The 18558-nt window shown below is 45.9% G+C and overlaps 1 protein-coding gene across 1 annotated transcript in view; it reads right to left on the bottom strand.

The window, feature by feature from the left end:
- LOC119171908 (uncharacterized) overlaps positions 1-18558 on the bottom strand; it is a 167224-nt gene that overhangs the window by 144774 nt on the left and 3892 nt on the right. The window contains exons 3-8 of the mRNA XM_075893030.1: positions 17209-17256; positions 16257-16325; positions 15153-15242; positions 14061-14117; positions 12244-12303; positions 8458-8737 (exon numbers count right to left, since the gene is read on the bottom strand). Coding sequence (XP_075749145.1) covers positions 8458-8737; positions 12244-12303; positions 14061-14117; positions 15153-15242; positions 16257-16325; positions 17209-17256 — 604 coding nt within the window. The remainder of the gene's footprint in view (positions 1-8457; positions 8738-12243; positions 12304-14060; positions 14118-15152; positions 15243-16256; positions 16326-17208; positions 17257-18558) is intronic.

The raw sequence follows: 18558 nt of genomic DNA on the forward strand, positions 1-18558 counted from the left end.
TGCTGTTCGAAACATCGTCCTATTTCAGCTGGCACAACTATGCCAACTCCGTGCTTGTTCGCTAACCGCTGTTGTCTTGCAGGCCCGTGCTTTTGCACACACACCTTGAAAGGATTGCCAACATGATAAATCTGTATGGCGACACGCAGTGCCATAGCACACACCTTGAAAGGATTGCCAACATGATAAATCTGTATGGCGACACGCAGTGCCATAGCACGTCCGCGCAAAATTAGACGCCGTTCCTTCTGCAACACGACTAAACACAAACGAAAAGTGCGGGCAAGTGCATGCAGACTAACCAGAATACGTAGGTTTGCGCATGACCAATCGCAGCATGACTTGCGCTATGCATCACAGATTCAACTTCTCGATGCCAAACGGAGGTCAGAAAGACCTACAGAAGAGGTGGGGAGGGGGGGTTGTTTCCCGAAATCTGTGGCGTGCCTGCAGCTCATAGCATTGCCACGTGCGGCATTGATCGTGACGATAATCTTCACACAATGAGAGTGGTTACCCTAAACGTTTGAAAAAATATAAGAGATTGTTTAGGGGCTCTTTTAGGGAATTTCAATGAAGCACCATAGCGAATTACTGCTCCCATATTATTTTTGTACAGTTGGACATGCGTTATTGTGCTTTAGAGTACACAATGACCAAGCATGGGTGGTAGCCTAATATTCACGGCACTTATTTTGGGTCATGGGGACCCAGGTTTTGAACCCCAGCCTTGCAAAGAAAATTTATTTGATTAAATTTTGGTGCACACTAGCTGCGTGATTGAGCAGGATTTTTTTTTTTGACATCACTGTCATAAGCTAGACAAGTCAGGCAATAAAGGCTTCACTTAGAAACTTGATAAGTGATGGGGTTTAACACCCCCCAACCACGACTACAAGAGATGCCAATAGTGTAGGGCTCCAAAAATTTCAACAACCTGGGGTTCTTTACATGCATCTAAATTTAAGAACCCGGCCCTCAAGCATTTTCTCTAATAAACATGCAGCCGCTGCAGCCGTATTTGATCCCAAACACCTACAGGTCAGCCAGTGAGAATAGCAACCACTAAACCAGCGCGGCAGGTGCTTTAAATTCTGGGGGGACCTTTGGAAGATACAGTGTCGGGTAATGTGAAAAATAACTCCAGAAAAAATGCTTGATTCATTCGGTTCGGTGATGCCATTACAGCGCTCATTTGTCCACCTATCCTATTCTACCAACACGGACTAATCAGAACCCAAGACTTAGTTTGCTGCAGCGCTGTGGCTGCACAGCCTAAACATAAAAGTTTAGACAGTATTGGGTCTGTTTGTACTTTATAAATAGAAAGTTGATGCATACGAGGCAAAAATTTACTTTTTTCATCCCTTGCATGTAACAACACAAGCAAGTGGGAACTGTTTCTTCAATTTTATAAAGCCACAACAATGGTTTCATACAGAAAATGTGGCAAAATCACCGTACAAATCACAGCTACAACACGCAGAAAATTAAAAATCCTGCGATATTGCTCGTAAAGGTCATAAGGACAAACAATGGGTACCGCGCATGGGCAGTATACATCTCGCTTCGCAGCAGTGCACGCTCGAGGATTATGTTGAATTTGCTCGTCTGTGCTAGGGACACATGAAACAGAGTATAGAGTTTGATGATTAATTTGTGGGGTTTAACGTCCCAAAACCACAATATGATTCTGAGAGACGCCGTAGTGGAGGGCTCCGGAAGTTTCGACCACCTGGGGTTCTTTAACGTGCACCCAAATCTGAGCAACCTCCTCTAGTTTGTTCAGGCAAATTATTTGTTGGCCGCCAGCCCCCTCCACTCTATTTTGCAACAGACGGAGGCTTTCCTGGGTTTGTGCCACTGTTGGTATTTCGTGGGGCTGTTGGTCTAGTGGCTCATCTTTCTCTAAGGGCCTCGAAGCAAGTCTACTATATCAGCCGGCTAGTCGACCAGGACTTTGCCAACTTCCCCCGTATCAGCAAAGGGAGCTTGTCCTCCCCGTTGCATTAGCACCGAACAGCGCTGTAACGCGTCCTTTGCTTTGTTTACGTCTTTATGAGGTTCCGCGTGATGAGGCTGATAATGTACACGAGCTTCAGCAACAGTTTGTATAAGAATGCCGCCTCATTGAAGTTGTAAATGTTTCTATCTTCATACTGCTAAAGTAGGGCGCTCAGCTGATGCTTGCGCCATCCGTCTACGACGACGCTGCCCACTGCTTCACTTTCCCCAACAACAGACTTTGAAGGCACTCAGTGCCGTTTCATTAAATGTTCAAGCCAGCCCTTGCTGGACTTCAAATCTTGCTTGCCCATTTAGACGGCTGGGGCTTCGGCTTTTGTAGTCAATGCAGGCCCATTTAAAGCAAGGTTTGTACTTCTAGCGTTCTTCAACCATTCAAGAAGCGCTTTTTACTTCAGGATACATACAATGATGTTTCGCTTCTGTTTGGCTGAGAAACTCTTCTCGAAGCCTTCCAGCATGAGATTCTTATTCTTTAAAACCGTTGATAATATTGATGGTGGTATTCTGAATTGTCTCGAGATTCCAGACTTCTGCCGGCCTCCTCCTTCCACCTCCCGTATCAGTTGTAATTTCTACTCCAATGTCAGACACATTCGTGCAGGCATCGGCAGTGCCATTTTCACTCGATCACTACACCCGTACAATGCGCACGCACAACATCACAGGTTCACACAGACCTCGCACTAAACACGCGCATGTACATCTTCCTAACATGGATGAAAATAAACCAGGGGCCAGTGAGCACGCTAAGCCTCCGTGCTGGTCACGTGGAACAACCGCTTAGCCGCTACTAGCGACGTAGTGGTAAGCAACCAGCTAGATAGAGTGCCTCGATACACTTGTCCGCCTCCGAGTCATGGAGGCACTCTTCAGCTAGCATGTTGGCGAGCGCCTCCATTCCCAGGTAGGCGTAGAGGGGGAGGGTTAAATCCACGCCGCTGGAACTCGCGCCATTTGCATCAGTCGTCACTGGCGTGATTTAGCCTGGCGACGCTAGCACAAACATCGCTCGCTCAGCGCAAAAAAGGCCGCTCGGCTCGGCGGCGGTCGCCTGCTCGCGGCACTGAATGCAGATTCGCAACTTGTTACTTTGCTCTAAGCTGAGCAAGCTATCGACATGCACAGAGTAATTGGGTCTAAAATACACATATTGGGGCCAGGACTGCGCGACACTTCGATAAAAGCGATCATTTAAATAAAGCCACTTCGTTGTAACGAGGGTTTACTCTACAGTGTAAGTACAGGTTTGGCATGCACAGGAAGCTCCCCTTGAAATATCAGACTGGAATTCGGACAACTTCAGAAGCATGATATTGCTACGTGCCAGTGCAGAGAGCTGAAGAAGACGAAGCAGATAGACTGGCACGAGCTAATCTGTGTGGCTGGCGCTGCTCGCCTAACCGTCTGTAAATACATCGGTGACTACCCCTCTGAGTCAGTCTCCTTCACGTAACATATTTGGTGGAGTTGTGCGATCCCCGTCCTCGCCACGGAACTCCGAAGCGGACGCTCACTCGCGGCTTACAACATGACCACCCAAGACTCGGCTACATCCTCTCCGGTCGCTCCCCCTTCTGCCCGACCTGTCAACCCAGCGCCCGCAACAACATTCGTGACGCTTCCCGCGCTCAAAGACCCCGGCGTGTTCTCGGGCAGCGAGGGTTCCGACGTCGACCAGTGGCTACGCCTCTACGAACGCGTCAGCGCCACTTACAGGTGGGATCCCACTCTTATGCTGGCAAACGTCATCTTTTATCTCGACGGAACACCTCGTGTTTGGTTTGATAACCACGAGCATGACATAACAAGCTGGGACAGCTTCAAGGCAAAGATCCGTGAGCTTTTTGGCAACATCTCTGGTCGTCGTGAAGCTGCGAAAAATGAGTTGTCGACTCGCGCACAATCTTCCACGGAGCCCTACATCGGTTATATTCAGGCTGTCCTTTCACTATGCCGCCAAGCTGACGAAAATATGTCTGAACCTGAAAAAGTTGCCCATATCCTAAAGGGTATCGCCGACGATGCGTTCAACTTGTTGGTATTCAACAATGTGTCGTCTGTTGATGCCATCATTCAAGAATGCCGCCGGTTCCAACAAGCTAAAAGCAGACGCATCTCCCATCAGTTCCAGCGCCTCCCGAACACCACTGCGACGTCCTCATGTCTCGACACATATCATCCACCAGACAACTGTGACAACTTGACGCGAATCGTCAGGCGGGAGCTTGAAGCGGCTGCTCCAGCTAAGGTGGGAACAACGTCCCCTGACCCCTCTCCGCCAATTACGTTGCCTCTCATTCAAGCAGTCGTCCGGCAGGAAATCGCCAGCTTGGGAATTCACTCTATCTCACCGCCTACCCGCACAGACTACCAGCCCCGATACACGCCTGCACGTCCCTTCCCGACCGGCTCTCCCTCAACGTTCCGTAATCCGTCCGCATGGCGAACACACGATGACAAGCCGATATGCTTCTCGTGTCACAGAATCGGGCATATTTCTCGCCATTGCAGAAGTCGCTGGGGTCCTCCTGCACAACCGTCCTCTCGTCCCTTATATGCACGTCCTGCCTATCGCCATGAGACCAACCGCGACCATTTTGCCCAGGAACCTGCTTCTGAACGCCGCTACTCCCGCTCTCCATCCCCCCAACGTCGCCAGTCTCGTTCTCCACAGCCCCGCCGACCATCTTCCCCCGCCTTCCCACGAGGTTCTCCGACGGAAAACTAAGCGTTGCAGCCCCCGGAGGTGGCGCTGCATCGCTCGGACTGACCGAAAATCCTCTTTTGACGATACCGACAAAACGGAACCTCATAGACGTACAAGTAGACGGCTTACATGTCACTGCTCTTGTCGACACCGGCGCCCAACTTTCCGTGATGACGAGTGATTTTCGCCGCAAGCTCAAGAAGGTTCTCACACCTGCGACCACCCAGTTCGTCCGTGTTGCGGATGGTGGCATAGCATCGATCGTTGGAATGTGCTCCGCTCGTGTGAGCATTGCGGATCGACACACAGTTGTTCTCTTCACCGTCCTTGATAAATGCCCCCACGATGTAATCTTAGGCCTCGACTTCCTATCCGCGCATTCTGCCCTCATAGACTGTTCGACCAGTACGCTCCGTCTACACTTGCCCGCAACAGAACCTCTTACACAACGGCCGAGTCGCCTCTGCACAACGGGACACGCGCGCCTCCCTCCACAGACACTGACCTACATAGAGCTCGTCTCAATACCCCCAGTTCCCGACGGTGACTATGTTCTGACCCCTATCACCGATGTGCTCATAAGCCGTGGCATTACATTACCGCACACCATTCTGTCCGTCGCAGGAAATTCTACGTGCCTCCCAGTTGTCAACTTTAGCTTGACACCTCAAGTTTTGCCGCAAGGATGTCTTTAGCGTTGCTCTGCACCTTAGAAGACAATGCGGTAGATGTTTTCGCGATGGCCGCCCCTTCTGAACCCCACGCTCAACATCAGTCTGCCACTTGCTCCGACAGCGCTATTACTTCGATGATCGCTTCCAACTTAACACCGCAGCAGACTGATGAGCTCCACCGGGTTCTGCTGTCCTACATCGACGTATTTGACATCAGCGGCCGTCCGTTGGGGAAAGCTACCGGTATGAGCCACCGCATAAACACTGGTAATGAGCATCCTATTCATAGGCGCCCATATCGGGTGTCGGCGGCCGAGCGTCACATCATCCAAAGTGAGGTCGACAAAATGCTCGCCAAGGACATCATTGAGCCATCTTGCAGTCCTTGGGCTTCTCCTGTAGTGCTAGTCCGCAAGAAAGACGGTGCATGGCGTTTCTGTGTGGATTATCGACACCTAAACAAAATTACCAAAAAAGACGTCTACCCTCTGCCACGAATAGATGATGCGCTTGATTGCCTCTATGGGTCCCACTATTTTTCCTCCATAGACCTTCGTTCCGGCTACTGGCAGATAGAAGTAGATGAAATGGACCGTGAAAAGACGGCATTCATCACCCCCGATGGCCTATATCAGTTCAAGGTCATGCCCTTCGGCCTTTGCAACGCTCCAGCCACCTTCGAACGAATGATGGACTCCCTGCTCAGAGGATTCAAATGGTCCACATGTTTGTGCTACTTGGACGACGTCATCGTCTTTTCACCAACGTTTGAAACTCACATAGAGCGCCTCTCAGCCATCCTGGGAATCTTCCGTCGCGCTGGCCTGCAGCTCAACTCGTCCAAATGTCACTTTGGACGCCATCAAATCACAGTGCTTGGCCATTTAGTAGACGCCAACGGTGTACAACCAGACCCGGCAAAAATCAGCGCCGTCAAAAACTTTCCTGTACCACGATCTGCGAAGGATGTACGCAGCTTTATCGGACTATGCTCCTACTTCCGACGCTTCGTGAAAAATTTTGCGCACATAGCGAGGCCGCTTACGCAGCTCCTCAAGAAAGAAGTCCCGTTTTCATGGGGCTCCGAAGAGGCTTCTGCGTTCTCGACTCTCGTCGCTCTTCTCACTACCCCTCCGATTCTGGCACACTTCAACCCTGCTGCCCCTACGCAAATCCGTACAGATGCAAGTGGGCATGGCATTGGTGCAGTGCTGGCTCAGAAACAACATGGCCATGATTGCGTTATTGCATATGCCAGCCGCCTCCTATCCGCCCCTGAACGTAACTATTCGATAACAGAGCGTGAGTGCTTGGCTCTTGTATGGGCGGTAGCGAAATTTCGACCTTATCTATACGGACGCCCATTTTCGGTAGTTACCGACCACCACGCACTCTGCTGGCTGAACTCTCTGAAAGATCCATCAGGCCGCCTTGGTCGCTGGGCTTTGCGCCTGCAAGAGTTTTCCTATTCGGTGGTCTACAAATCTGGCCACCTACACCGTGATGCCGATTGCCTCTCCCGGTACCCTGTCGACGATCCTGAGGACACTGACGAGCCCACGGAGAACTCTATCTTGTCAGTGTCCGACTTCCTTAATATTGGGGAAGAACAGAAGCGTGATCCAGAGCTGCTTGACATCATCAGCCGTATGGAATCCTCCACAAATGATGCTTCCGTCCGCTACTTTGTCATTCAAAAGGGTGTGCTATACCGTCGCAATTTCCGACTAGACGGGCCCGACCTTCTCATTGTTGTGCCTAAGCATTTGCGCCGCTGTGTTCTCACCGAACTTCACGACGCTCCCACGGCTGGACACCTTGGCGTATCCCGCACGTACGAGCGCGTCCGGCGCCGTTTTTTCTGGCCAGGCCTTGCTCGTTCGGTACGCCGATACGTCGCCACATGTGACCTATGCCAACGTCGTAAGACACCATCGCTGCTACCCGCTGGCCATCTTCAACCAATTGACATACCCGCGGAACCATTTTACCGTGTTGGGTTAGATCTGCTTGGTCCTTTTCCCACATCAACATTGGGAAACAAATGGATAGCCGTTATCACAGACTACGCTACACGCTACGCTATTACGCGAGCTCTACCGACCAGCTGTGCAACCGACGTCGCTGACTTCTTGTTACGGGACGTTATATTGATTCACGGTGCGCCGAGACAGCTTCTCACAGACCGTGGCCGTACATTTTTATCCCAAGTCATCGCCGACATTCTGCGTTCTTGTTCGACGCAACACACACTGACAACCGCTTACCACCCTCAAACAAACGGCCTTACGGAACGATTTAACCGCACTTTAACAAATATGCTCGCTATGTACGTGTCGCCCGACCACCGAGACTGGGACCTTGCCTTACCCTACGCAACTTTCGCGTATAATTCATCCCGTCACGACACAGCGGGCTTTTCGCCGTTCTACTTATTGTACGGAAGAGAGCCGACTTTACCACTGGACACAGTCATCTCAGCTCACACCTCGTCCACCAGCGAGTATGCCCGCGACGCGATTGCGCGAGCCGATCATGCCCGTCAGCTCGCTCGCGCTCGGCTGATGGCGTCGCAAACCAACCAATGCCGTCGGTACGATGCGGAACATAGAGACGTACATTTCGCTCCCGGTACCCTAGTTTTACTCTGGTCCCCTCATCGTCGGCTGGGCCTATCCGAAAAACTTCTGTCTCATTACACGGGACCCTATCGTATATTGCGTCAAGTAACACCTGTCACCTACGAGATCAGCCCCATCTGCCCATCATCATCTACTATGCGGCCCAGTGATATCGTACACGTCTCGCGGATCAAGCCCTACAATAATGCGTCAGATAACGACCTTTAAAGCACCGGGACGGTGCCTCCGCCGCCGGGGGTCATGCTACGTGCCAGTGCAGAGAGCTGAAGAAGACGAAGCAGATAGACTGGCACGAGCTAATCTGTGTGGCTGGCGCTGCTCGCCTAACCGTCTGTAAATACATCGGTGACTACCCCTCTGAGTCAGTCTCCTTCACGTAACAATATCAAGCAACTTCTAACTGCACCTTGGAACCGACTGCCAGTGTGGAGAGTCCGTTGCAAAGATCGGCCGCGGGGGAGGTGTAGTAGCAATCATCATCGCCCTCATCATCGTCGTCAGGGTCTACATAGTAGATGAACGAAAGCAGGTCCTCATCCTTGTGTTTGAATCCTGGGTGCCCGTCCAAGAAGTCTGTCAAAGTGTTGTACGCAGCCAAAACCCGGCGAGCTTGCTCAGGTTGCAGTGCTTTCAGCAGGTCCTCCTCCTGGGATGGGCCATTCTCCAGCAATACAGCTTGCAGGTGGCTGCACAAAGCAGTAACGATAGTTGATATGCAAAGCTATTATGGTACGGTAGAATGGGAAAGCAGGCAAATTAGGAATCGCACATTACATCAGACAGTGCAGAGACCATCGACAGACCCAAAAAGCTGCGAAGGTCTTGGTCACTTTTACACTAAGCTGATCCCAACGCCACTCCTTGCATAGGTGTTATACGAGAAACGTGCAGCATACCTGGTGCAACATTCCACTGCACCAATGTGTCGCCAGCGTCGCAAGTGGTCACTTAGGCTTTCACTAGCATGCTATGAATATTCTGTGCATCTGCTATGCCTGCGTTGTATGCGAGGACATCCGCGCGAAGGGGACATGGATAATAAACGGCAGTGGGGGATTGTTTTGGGGCCTCAAAAGAAAAGACAAATTATACAGAGTCAATCATATTTTCAATGCAATAGAGCATGGGCATGCGATGGTGTTTCGAAAGGGAGATTTATGCAGTCAACCTGCGTAAGCCTGGAAGCATAGCCCACTACCATTGATGTTTGAAGGCATTCTTTGTTTTATTTAGCCCGTTTATGCCGAGTAAACGATGGCATTTGTGTATGAAACATGTTAGACAACCTTTTGTGACGGCCGCAAGTAATACATACAATTGCTGAACTTCACGTAATGAATTTAGTAATGTGTGGCAGTTCTGCGAAGTTTTCTGTGCAGTAGATATGCCTTAGCTGTCACGTAGTGCAGCTTCACTTGTGCACGTGGTGCTATTAAGAGAGAGAGGTTGAGGAAAAGAAAAGACGCAACTTCTGCAGCCCTAAATTGGAGCACAGCTCAGCGCCTGTAGAGGCGGGGTGAGGGTATTAAATATGTGGACAAGATAGAAGAAGAGAAAAGGCGTCCATGACTGAGGACGTGTGTCCCCAAGGAAGCGAAGAACCACCTTGAAGAGTGGTGCCACGCAGGAAAGAGGAGATTCGTCTGTGTAGCCGCAGGCAGACCATGGCGACAGAGTGCCATGGTCTGCGAGCAAGAGTACAAGGAGACAAATTTTTAAATTCTTGCAGTCCACAACACATTTTGCAAAGCATGCGGGGATTCTGCCTTGCAGTTTCTGTTCACGAACTGCACCACTAGACAAACTGCAGTACAGCAGAAAAATAGCATGTGAGGGAGAATTGCTGGATCTATCAATGGCTTTCCCCTTACGAAATGTAGACTGCAAAAGCAAGGAAACATTGACGGCTGACACTCTGTTCCGCTAGCACTGTACAAATATTTCATTTCTTTTATTTACCACATCACAGAGTAAAAGGCACGGGAAGAAAAAGCTTGGCAGAGCTTGACTAGGTTTCAAAGCCTGTTAGTCTAATTGATAATTGATTGATATGTGGGGTTTAACGTCCCAAAACCACTATATGATTATGAGAGACGCCGTAGTGGAGGGCTCCGGAAATTTAGACCACCTGGGGTTCTTTAACGTGCGCCCAAATCTGAGCACACGGGCCTACAACATTTACGCCTCCATCGGAAATGCAGCCGCCGCAGCCGGGACTCGAACCCGCGCCCTGCGGGTCAGCAGCTGAGTACCTTAGCCACTAGACCACCGCGGCAGGGCAGCCTGTTAGTGTAAGTCCTGAAGTTACAGTACAGACATTTTTCTAAACACACACGCACGCACACGCACACACGCGCGCACACACACACACAAAATACAAACATTCATTACATATTCCAAGTCATCAACGCATGAAACAAAATAAGCCCTCAAATTACTTCATCAAGAACACTCCATGTCATACATCGATCAATGTGACATTTTGTCCAAAACCTTTAAAACAGGAAAGGGTCATTCTTAATATTTGGTCCATAAACTGAAAAAGGCTAGTTCAGCTGTTTAGTTAAGACTTGATACATTATTTCATATTTATGTCGAAGAACTAGGCACAATTTACACAGACTAAAGACTTTTGGAATAAGCAGCAACAGTTCAGAATTGCTGTGCAGGAGGATAACCTCTAGGCAAGTCGTAAATAAGGCATGAAGTTTTCTTTTGCTGAAGATATACCCTTTCTAAACTTGCGAGCGTAGTAGTGCCTCATAAAAACTGGCTATAATCAACCTGTGACAAAAACAGATTTGATAAGCAACAGTTTTATTTTTGGCAGAAAGGACATGATTATTACAGTGTAAAAGAACAATGAAGCATGACGCAGCTAAGCATACATTATTGACATGGACATCCCACAGCAACTTTTCAGTGAACCAAACAGCAAAGGTTTTAAAAGCTGACAATTTCTATGTTTCGGATCCATAGCTTAAAGGGGCTCTTTGGAGCACGTTCGCACAAATTATGCACTCCAGCAGGTTTACCTTTATGGTGCAGTTTGGCGTAACTGCCTCAGTGATTGTAGTACCTTCCAACCCGCACCCTCCTTGCCATGGCCTTAGAAAGAAAAATCAATGAATTCCAATACACCGAACTACAGTTAAACCTCGTTATAATAACACGGGCTGTAGCAAAATAATGGATATAATGAGCGAAATGTTATTCCGCTTGAAAGTTTGCACAGAAACTAATGTATTCAATACCTTGTTTCAACGAGGTAACATTTGCCTGTTAAGGCATATGAGGAAGAAATTTTGCTAGGAAATAAAAATTTGAGCCAATGTAACGACAGCGCACAATGCAACATTGAAAAAATGCTCAACGCGACTATACTGTATTCAGCAGTTCAAAACTCCAACCCCACATACTCCAGCAATGCTTACAAAGCTGACAGCGCACACAGTTTCTGAAGAAGAGAGCATTGCACGTGCACTGCTTTTCTGAAGTCTGTTTAAAACGCCAGCAGTGTATTTTGAAATGCAATAAATAGGTGCATGAATTTTCTTTTTTATTTGTGAAATGCAGTTATTTTGTTGCGTACCACCTTGCGGGGATATGTTGCGTACCACCTTGGGGCGCTATTTCACCCACTATTCGTTTTGGGCAATTACAAAGCATAACATTTGCAGTAAATTCCAGCTGTAGCTATAACAAAATATTGGTTATCCAAGAAAATCGTGGCAACCCTCCAATTTCGTTGTAACGAGGTTGTACTGGATCTTGCCACCCCTTTTGTATCTGATGTGTCCAGTCTATTCAACAGCTACCAATAAATATTTCAAATATACCAAGCACTAGAATTGGGTGGTTTGCAAGTCACTCGAAAAAGTGACAAACATATTTTAAAAAGTGGCGCAAGCAAATTTTGACATTGTGCTAAGAGAAGCAGATCATGCAGATGAAAGTTAGAAAAGCTACTGCTTCACCACAATGTGTTGCTCGAAAATTCACAAAAAGACTAACAAGAGACTTGGCTTCTGTGACAGTCAATACACGCATTTTTAAGCGATGAATCTGAACCAACTCGACCAGTTTTCAATTGTGCTATATGTAATTTCACCACTATTGCACACAGCTAATGTTAATAAAAACTAGAATGAAGCACACATTTAAAGAATATGAATGAGACTGACCAGCTCACCTTACAATATCAGCGGCATCATCGTCAGTTAGAGGTAGGGGTTCTGGTATTTGATCCACACTGCAAAAACAGAAAAGAAGAAATTTCAAGAAAAGAATTTTAATACCTTTTTCAATAATTGCTTAGGCGATATTTGCACAAAAAATATTTCACATTAAGCTCGCAGGCTGCTATTCATATAGGCAGAGTTCATTCTCTAGCTTTTCTTTTAAAAACAATGCATTAGCTCAAATTTGTACCACCACTTGAGGGCAGCTACAGAAAACTACAATGAGGGGGAGTTGCCACATAGGCAAGCACACTCTTGGCAGCATATTAAAAAAAGAACAAATGCAAGTTCACTTTCTCAAAAGTTGGTCAAGTAACTATGCCAACTGTTATATGAAAACGACATAGTTGACAAAAATGAGAGATTTCTGCCAAATTTGAAAAGATCAGAGTAGCAGTGAGTATGAAATCTATGCTCCCGGACTTACTCCTGCGTGGAAATAGCCATGCTTGGCTAATATGTTTAGTTTCGTCCATTTCATTTCTGCTGGGCTTGCATTAAGGACTGCGCTCCTCTAAAGGATTATCGGTGCGCCATATTTTTTGAAAACATACAAAGGACAAGCAACAGTAGTATAAACTATCAAATATTTCTTCAACTACACCTATATTTCAAAATCCCTGCTCTGACCATTATTTTGTTCGGCTATGCACAAATAGAAACTATCGGTTTAACAGGGCTTCAGTGCATGAATCGCAAGCAAAAGAGAAAACTTTAAAATGGCATTTACTGTGACTTCAAAATTAAACCAATCATGTAAATTAGGTGAAAAGCTGCACTTATAAAATGAGCTTCCTCAAGAAAAGAGTTACTGAACTCGTACATCTTAACGAGCATGAAGCGACAATCTCGCAAGGCAGAGACTCGAAAAAAAAACAAAAGATTCCCATGTCCAGTTTCCACTTTCCCTTATGCTTCCTTGTCTTTTCCTTCTGCAAGTGTTGCGAAGATGTATACTATTACAAGTTTCAGTAGCAAATAACTAGCGCAAATTTCTGTGTTGAATTGTTGAGCAACATCGTAACGATGCGGCATAGAGCTGCAGATCAATGTGTACCTTAGATTTGGTTTATAAGTTTTCCCTTATGCATAAAAAAATGATGCTGATTCAACTGAAATTAACTGTGGCCTAGTGCTCAGAAAATTGTCGTCTCTCTCATGACATCATGAAGTTTCTTAAAATTAATTAGGGGGAACTCTGGTGCTACGATCGTTCAGCAACCATGAAAATGGGTTAGTACACGGATTTGCCTAGCCTTCATACCTGCGTGTGGCAAATCGCACTTGTGGCTTCGTTTATTGCAGTGTACCGGTTGTGCTTCGAAGTGAAGAACGAACCCTTTTGAAATTCATGAGCCGATTTGAAATGGTAAGCCTAAAGAAATAACGTGGTGAAGGGCAACTGCTGAACATTTTTCGATTTTTTGTTCCGTAAGAAAACAGCTCGAAGTCGCATACACAGAGCCACAAGTACAAAGATTAGACAAATCCCTACACTAATCATCATACCCATGCTCGCTCAAGCGCCTTGCGTTACAGCTCCCATAGACACTAGCGCCAGAGTTCCCTCTAGTGTACTTTAAGGAAACTATGCATCACACTAGGCAAAGAAGAAAAAAATCATCACTACTATTGCAAAGCAGGAAAGCACATAAAGCCCTACTGGTTCACCTAAAAACATCAATTTTCTCAGCTAATAGGCTTGCATGGTGCAACAAAAATCTATTCAACTTGCATTAAGTTAACTGCGACATAAGCGTGTGCTCACCAAATAGAAGTGGTTCCGTTCTCGCGATCTCCTAGGATGTTCAGTTCATAATGCTTCCTACAATTCGAAGAACCCAGGACCCACCTTGTGAAAATTCTTGACTAATTACCCAACACACAGGAATGTTCAAACACACAAATTTATAATAATTGTTAGCAAGAGGGGAAAAGAGTTCTTTTGCAGCTGTCATAATTACACATCACTTGTCAGCTATTGCTTGTTATACTAAGGCAAAAGTATGTGTGTATAAAAGGAACATGAAATACAAGGCATCTACACAACAGCCTAAATCTAACACAACCTGCCAATTTGCAAACACGTTGCCAAAGAAACAATGTTTTTATTCACAAGTAATTGAAAGTTGTGCTACTGCAGTCACAGTAATCTAACGACATGTTTTTTTCTTCTGGTATATTGGCATGGCTGATGCGACCAGGGTAAAGAAATGCCAAATACAAGTACTACAGAGAAATTTTTTCATAAGTTCAGTATTTGTTCAATAGCTTAACTAGGCCAATAGTAAATGGTAATGATCACGTGTGCTTCAAAATCTCAGTTATTTGATTTTATGCGCAATGACCGTCCCATCACCAAACACGACTCCTGGGGATGATCACGACAGCGAAAACCCTTTGCAAATGCACAATGCTGGCAGAAAAAAAAATGCTTACTTAACACAATACGTTTTGTTTCCACAAATAGTCTAGTATTTACCCTATCAACTTTAAATTGATGGCTGATCTATAGCCAAGATATTTTATTATGCTCAAATATGCTCTAGACAGTTTTTGTGGCTTGAATACAGCATTCGCACATGTATGCTTGAACGAAATGGTGCCTATAGCGGACTTCATACCAAACACAAGGGCACTGCACAGCAATAACGTAAATCTAATGGAACCTGTTCATTTGCACACAGCTTGCAAAAAAAAAAAGGCAACATTTTTATTGACAAGTAAACTCAACTCCTGACACTGCTATTCTTGCTATTTAACATGTGTTTGGTATGAACATTCATAAAGGGGGTTGCAATTACCTGTAGGGTAGCACAAGTTTGAGAACAGCCGAGCAAGAAACTAACAAGTGGCTCACCTGTCCAAAACTGAGGTGCTGTCCGGCGATGACCAATCACTGTAGGGCGTACTAGGCATCCTTGCAGGTAACATCGGAAGCTCGCCCTTTCTGCAGATAACCACCCAAATAAAACCACTGGTCTACCTTTGAAACGCCACTTCGATGCTGCTGATCATCCCTCGATCTATATGCAACTATTGTACCAAAGCATGGCAGAGGACAACTGCATTTAGCACATGACGGGCAGCAATGTTAGACTGTCGTAGTTTAACATTTTCGCGAAGTTCGTGATGTTTTTCTCTATCAATACATCCTGCACACTGCTTAGGTTACGCATTGACCTGTTTATGGCAAGCATGAGCCAAACTATAAGGCCAGTGCAGCCCATTCAAGTTCCCGTGATTCGCCAACAAAAATTTCCACATCGTGGAAAAAGACTCAAATGCACGAAAAGAGTGCTGACATGCACAAGCGCCAACTTTACTACCGATTGTTATTCAGACAAAGACACATATGTAGCGAAAGATTGCACAGCTCTTAACAACACACGTCTACAACCGCGCATGATCACTTACAAGTTACAAAATTAAAACAAAAGAAAAGACTATCTCCCGAGAGCATACCCCTGGAAAAGATACTTTTTCGTGCAAGCAATGGAAAGCATGCCGATGCACGTTTCTCTGAAGCAAGCAATGTGCGCCACCTCTACGATTTCTGGTGAGCCAATTATCGCTTGTCTTGATTACCTCCAATTGTAGGCAGGCAGGCAACCAAACCCCTTACAATCCGCGCTCAAATATTTAGAGTTGTTGCTTTGCCCATTCCATCAGTGTTCCTGTAGGCGTATATTGTTCTGCCAACATATTCCGTTCCGCGCGACACTAATACATACACCACGTTGTCAACAACATATTTTGCCGTAATTCATTTTTTCCACAATTTTTTCCCATGGTACATTTATAGCATCAACATTTTGTAAGGGCACCAACTTTTCCTCCTGTGCTAGAAACCAAAATTCATGTGTAAACATATCACAAAGACGTAGTGTGATGCAGTTATGACCTGGCAGCCAAACTAAATTTCACTGCATAAAAGAAGCAAAAAAAGTACTAGGGTACTCACAGTGAGTGCTCGTGAGCCGACCACCCAGTCATGCAGCCGTTGGCCTCAGTGTCACCAAGAGCTTGTTGTCTGCACAATGGCAAGTTTTCATTAACAAAAAAAGATCTCTTGAAGATGTCATGAAAAGGATACATATCATTCGACACAAAAGCACAAGAGGACACGTCCACTTGCACAAAACACCCAGTTGGCCAAAAGACCTGGTGTGCTAGGCCAGCTTATGTTTTAGTTTGTCAAGAACTTCTTTGGTTTGCACTGAAACAATGCAAATATTACCTCAATCTGTCATACTATTGTCGAACACTAAGATGGGTCAATCAAACAAAATGCTGCTATGTATCAACCAATCCTTGCATAATTTTGAACAATTCATAAGCAGTCTTTAAAAGGAAAGTTTTTTTTTTTTTAATCGAGGGAAACTTGTCAAACTATGAGCTACACCAAGATGTCGCACGTGTCTTGTTTTCATGCCTCCAACGTTCACGTTAGCAGAGGCCTTAAAAATGTACAGATATTAAAACCGCAGTGGATGGAAGATAGCACGGGCAACGTGGGAGTGATGCAAATTTTACATACGAAGGAGAGGTGAGCAAGGTCCGCACAAGAACTTTTCATACCAACACTAAGGGAGAAAAAAAAACACACTCACTCTCCACAAGTGACAAATCAGAAGGGCATCTACAAACACAGCTAAGCATGACCTCAGATATACAAAATATACCATATCTCTGAGGCAGCTCAACCTACATCAGCAATGATAACCACATGCACAGAATGTTACATTAGGTGCTATTTTAAGGCTCCTAACTAGTCCAGCAGCCTGCAAACCAATCTCTGCAAGCTAATGAATTTAGTGAAGTGCAATTTCTCGGCAGTTAATTCACGACATGATCAGTGCTAGTGCTACTGCTATGTACATGCTTTCTTAAAATACTACGCTTTTTGTACTCACTTCATCCTAAGTATTGCAAAGAGTTCTGGTAGGTTTGCCTCCATGTTGCTGCAAAGCAAAAGCAAAGCAAATCTTCAAACAATGCAAAGCAAGGGTCTTATTGCAGAGTGGCAAGACATGCTGAACAAGGTAGGAAAGCAAGTCAAAAGGCAAAGCCTGTATTTTGAAAACTTGCCACATACTCTGAGCGTTATGTACACACCATGCCGCAGAAGCTTGTGCAGCATGTTCTAGCCTGTAGTAGTCGCAGCCGTAGTTAACTGCTAGATTAGAGATGTCTTACACTAACCGAGTATTTTTTTAGCACGTACAATTCGCATTTTGGCGACCACTAGATATTTATAATTTTTCCAGGCAGTCTGTGCTCCTACGGGTTGCATTTTTTATGCTACTATCATTATAATGCTTTACCTCATTTACACAATTAAAAGCAGCAAATAGTTTTGATTAAGCCTTTCTTGGGTCCTGTCACACAATTTCTTAGGAAAGGTTTCCATATTTCAGCATCTATTACGCTAGCTCTTTCTTTGCAGCAAGACAAAAAATTGTTTCCAAGTAAATACATAAGTATTTTTCATTACATTACGACTGAAAGCCATGTTTCATGTATAGTAAGTATCACAAAACTGTCATAGAAGCCAAAGCATGCATAGACTTCACAACATGTGCAAGCTCACTTTTACATACATGTACACTTCTTGAGTGCAAAGAATAGTTTGTGCTTGTCAGTTCGGACTCGACCACTTGGACTGGCTCATGTGACCATTAGCCTGAAGCAGCAGGTAATATGCTTTCTCCTATACCTGTCCACATGTGCACCCATACTAAGCCTTTGTTCGGAGCAGCCTTTCATTCAATAATTCAACTTATAGACAACTTCCAATTGCTTATCACAAGTGCTATGAATAACTCAGTAAACGTGAGTCAAGCAGCGGGTTTTCAGGCGCATACCGTCTAGTAGAAGCGTGCCGGTGTGTGCAAGCACGCATCGTTTGCCGATGCGAAACTGCCAATCCACATGAGGCGCAGCAGGCACAAGGCGTGTAAGCAAGCGTTTCCATGAATTAGCAAACAAAGGCATGGTTTGGGCTCGCAAGGCTAAAAACGCACCCGTTCATCGCCGCAGGACGCCGCATGTAGTTTGTCTCTTAGCTGAACAGTTTTCCAGTACAGAAGATTGAAAACGTTCATCGACAAATAAAATAACAGTGCCATAACTGAAAGAAGTGGCCAAGTAGCAACATTTCTTATTCGCAACCAGCCATGCCTAGGGTTATCTAGCATATTTTATCACTATGGGAGGCTGGAACCTCCCTTACTCAAAGTATACTTGTAGAGCTAAGAAGCAAA

The sequence above is a fragment of the Rhipicephalus microplus genome, chromosome 4, assembly GCF_043290135.1.
Source record: "Rhipicephalus microplus isolate Deutch F79 chromosome 4, USDA_Rmic, whole genome shotgun sequence".
Taxonomy (NCBI): Eukaryota; Metazoa; Arthropoda; class Arachnida; order Ixodida; family Ixodidae; genus Rhipicephalus; species Rhipicephalus microplus.